Below are 3,693 nucleotides of genomic sequence, written 5' to 3' on the forward strand. Positions count from 1 at the left end.
TCGATTTAAGGGGGTAAGGCCATAGTTTGGCAATTATTAAGAGGGACATGTGATATTGAGTAATTTTGTGTGAAGGTGTTATTATTAAACTTGTTTATTACATATAATAAATCTCATTTACAATGAGTTCTAAAGCGGAGTAGTTTGTCTTTTACCCCACCCGATCCCCCCCAAAACGACTGGTACGTCGCCTCTGTTATTCCTTGGCTTACGGGCTCGCATTTCCCATAACTCATCTCCTGTAAGCCTATGAAAGAATGGTTGCAGTTGGAATAGATTACTGTCAGATAGTACTTAAATTAACAAATTAAAAACAAACTTATCGTGTAAAGTCAATCATCCTCTGAATCCGATTCAAGTATCACTCTTTTTCGCTTTGCTGCTTGAATGTTGGTTGTCGAGGACCACGTTGGTGACAATGTAGATGACTGACAGGCATTAACAGTGATGTTAAAGGTCCCACCAGAAATAGTAGAACCTGGCAGAAGACCTGATACACCACTATTGCGAGAAATAGGGCCGGTTGCTTTTTTGTTTTCACCACCAGAAAGTATACCACTCATTCTTCTCATGCAATTATTTGAAAGCTCATCATATGTGTTCAGACTCATCAAATTCTTATGACAAGTCACCTTAAATATGATAACTTCACTTAGTTTTTTTACTATAGTAACTCAGTAATATATCTTTTTTAATTGGAGAGAGATATTAGTAGTTTCTCAGTGCATGAACAACATAAATGCTATATATTTATATAATTTGGGATATGGATGGGCTCAAACTTTGGGTTGTTAGTACACTGATAAAACACCAAAATATTAAATATTGTACCTGTATAATATTGGTATCAGGAATTTGGTTTTCCTTCAATTTCTTAACCATTGTTTTACCTGCTGAGTGATTACTGAGTTTGTGCTCTTCATCAATTATTCCAGCATTCATACACATTGTTTTCATCAAGTTGTTGATTGTGTTTCTGCTCATTGGTTGTGTTGTGAACCAGTATTTGGGATTTCTGTTATGATCAATGCCAAGGTAAAATGGGAAATCTGGGCCACAAGCTTTTGGCGGACGTTCCTCAGCAAACCTCTTGTAGGCTGCAATGGGATCACGCTTTAGATCAGAACATGGCCACATGGTGGGTTTAACTTTCCGTAAGTCCAGGGGATTCTCTCCAGATCTTGTTTTTGTCTGGCGCTCAGTGTATTCAAGAAACTCGACGCCAGCAGAATCCTTTCTAAGGTTTACGTCTCCCCAGCAAAGATCTCGATTTTCTCGGCAACCTCGCTAACCAAACTGAGTAGTGTTATTCCACCAAAGCATGTTGACAAGTGTATGGGCACTGTGGGTACCAAATTCACCACTCTCATACAGTAAATCAACTTCTTGATCAGTAAGCGAACGGGCTGCATTTGGTTTGCTTCCTTTCCCAAAGCTTTTGAGCTCTTTTTGTTTGGCTTTAAGGGCTTCTTTTGACTTATTAAACAAAGGCGAATCTGTTAAATGTGGGACAAAAAGCGATATCAGTGAGGACATCGTTTTTTTGTCACCCTGTTATCGCCCTGATAAAGGCACAAGTATGTGATAAATAAATATATATATATATATATATATATATATATATATATATATATATATATAATATATAATATATATATATAATTTATTTCATGAGGGATTTACACTGTTACCTTAAGGTATTCTTCCCAATGGCCCTCGGAGGTAATGTAAAAGATTTCATCGCAAGAAACATTGGCAACAAATGATATGCTTGCATACGATACAGCTAAATTTATTAATATTGTCTACTTCATTTTTTAATTGAAGAAAAAAGGTTTTAAGCTTTTTTTTATAACATTAGGTAAATAATTTTCAACGATTTTTAACTCAGGAGGTAAAGAATTGAATACATCGCTAGAAATCGCGGACATTTAAATCCCGATACATCCCTTAAGTCTATACTGGTTATTATCCCTTTCGATCCCCAGGCCTCCTTATTCTCATTTCAAAATGGCGTCCGCCGCACGAAGAGCTAATCCAGTTGATTATGTAAATTTGAACAATTTATCGTCGGAAGTTATGTATGAAAGCGGAAAGAAGCCAAAAGGAAAGTTTTTTCCAGTTGATAGACTTATTTCTCGAAAGCAAATTGATCATGTAAGTTTATTTATGCTAAATTTTATCCATTTCTAATTTGCATTTCATAATGTAGGTCTTCTACTGTTGTATAAATTCATTAAAATGTATGTTGACGGGCTAAAGATAGGCATACTTTTAAATCTATTTTAAAGACTTGGCATTATTTGGTAAAGTGGTCTGGATGGCCTTTGCCTGCATCAAGTTGGGAGCCCTACGATCATTTGAATCCAGCGCTTTTACGGTACGTACTGGTTTATTTAAATACGATACTGCCAAAAATGCATTTAGTTCTTCTCAGAAAGTACTTATACATAACATGCATCTACTCCAGAATTGCAATGCAAGTGGCAAAGAAAATTGCATCGTGTAACATAGCCTTAAAAAAAAGTTCTTTAAGCAACTATTTCTTATGTTGCTTACAAGGTGCACCTAATGTATTTTGATTTTATAAATCACAGAAAACTTTTAAAACACAAACAGCAATTATTTCAACATGGATGATCCAATGCTGTTTGCATGTAAAATTGTCAGCACAGACACAACTTTAATGTTTTTCGATAACAAGTTCTCTAATTTTGATGTTGTTTACCATTCAATAATACATGATTACACTGTACTAGTGCATTAATTCATGTAGCAAAATGCTTGCGTTCAGTAATGTATGTTGTCTTTTTCTCTTCATGCATTTTTAGGAGCTATGAAAATCCATCAAAGCCAGATCAAGGCAGAATTGAGCAAGCTAGTAGAAGTTTTTATGATGCCATAGCAAGGGCTCTTAAAGCGAAATCTGCTACTCCTGTAGATGCTCAGATTGACCTTGATTTACAAAGATGGCTTTGGAAAGGAAAGGGAGTTCAATCTGAACATCTTGGTTATAAATTGTATGAGAAACATGAGTTTTGCAATTTGAATCTACAGGAAACATGGTGGTATTACCTTGATAGCAATGGCGAGGGCAGAGCAATAAACTTTCCAATTAAAATAAAACCTCTATTATTGTGGTCACCAAAACGTTACATTGTTCAAAATGGAGAACTGATTCAAGCAAAGAGAATGCCCATTGAGAAAGCTAAAATTCATTTCTCAAGACGAGCATGTAGTGCCGAGACACTTTAAAATATAGTTGTACACTTGTACTTGTACTTAGGTGCATGCAGCACCCAAAATGGTGCTTTTTAAAAGTTCCTTCAATTTGTCAAGCTTTCGTAGTTTTGTTTTTATTTTCATTTCTTTTAGTTTTTCTTTCACTTCACATAAACTCATGCTGTCTACATCCTGTGGGGTTAATTGATCTTGATCGTTCTCGTCTTCTCTTGGATCTACACAAAGACGCGGTTTTTTTCTTCTCTGCTCAAATATTTCATTTGACCAATAGGTATTGTCTTGTTTCTTGTATTGGTGTGGGATTCGTTCAAAATTCTGAAGATTATCAATTCTTCGAAGCGCCAGTATTGCCTCTTTGCAAGCATCATGCCGGTTGCTTTTGTTATGATAAATTGCCCGAACCACATCATTAATCTTTTCAATTCCTTGCCCAGTAAATGATTTCAAAGA

General features: G+C 35.6%; 1 protein-coding gene across 1 annotated transcript; it reads left to right on the top strand.

Moving 5' to 3' along the window:
* The first annotated feature begins 1,954 nt into the window (after window positions 1-1,954).
* On the top strand, window positions 1,955-3,269 carry LOC114540657. The gene is made up of 3 exons (XM_028560779.1): window positions 1,955-2,157; window positions 2,292-2,380; window positions 2,832-3,269. Exons 1-3 carry the CDS (start codon window positions 2,011-2,013, stop codon window positions 3,253-3,255), a joined length of 660 nt encoding a protein of 219 aa, XP_028416580.1. The 5' UTR covers window positions 1,955-2,010; the 3' UTR covers window positions 3,256-3,269.
* The last annotated feature ends 424 nt before the right edge of the window (window positions 3,270-3,693 follow it).

The sequence above is a fragment of the Dendronephthya gigantea genome, unplaced genomic scaffold, assembly GCF_004324835.1.
Source record: "Dendronephthya gigantea isolate DGI-Jeju-01 unplaced genomic scaffold, DenGig_1.0 000245F, whole genome shotgun sequence".
Lineage (NCBI taxonomy): Eukaryota > Metazoa > Cnidaria > Anthozoa > Malacalcyonacea > Nephtheidae > Dendronephthya > Dendronephthya gigantea.

Coding starts and splice junctions, on each gene's coding strand:
- LOC114540657 (XM_028560779.1), top strand. CDS start 2,011: ATGGCGTCCGCCGCACGAAGAGCTAATCCAGTTGATTATGTAAATTTG. Junction 2,158..2,291: donor CTCGAAAGCAAATTGATCAT/GTAAGTTTATTT, acceptor TCTATTTTAAAG/ACTTGGCATTATTTGGTAAA. Junction 2,381..2,831: donor TTGAATCCAGCGCTTTTACG/GTACGTACTGGT, acceptor ATGCATTTTTAG/GAGCTATGAAAATCCATCAA.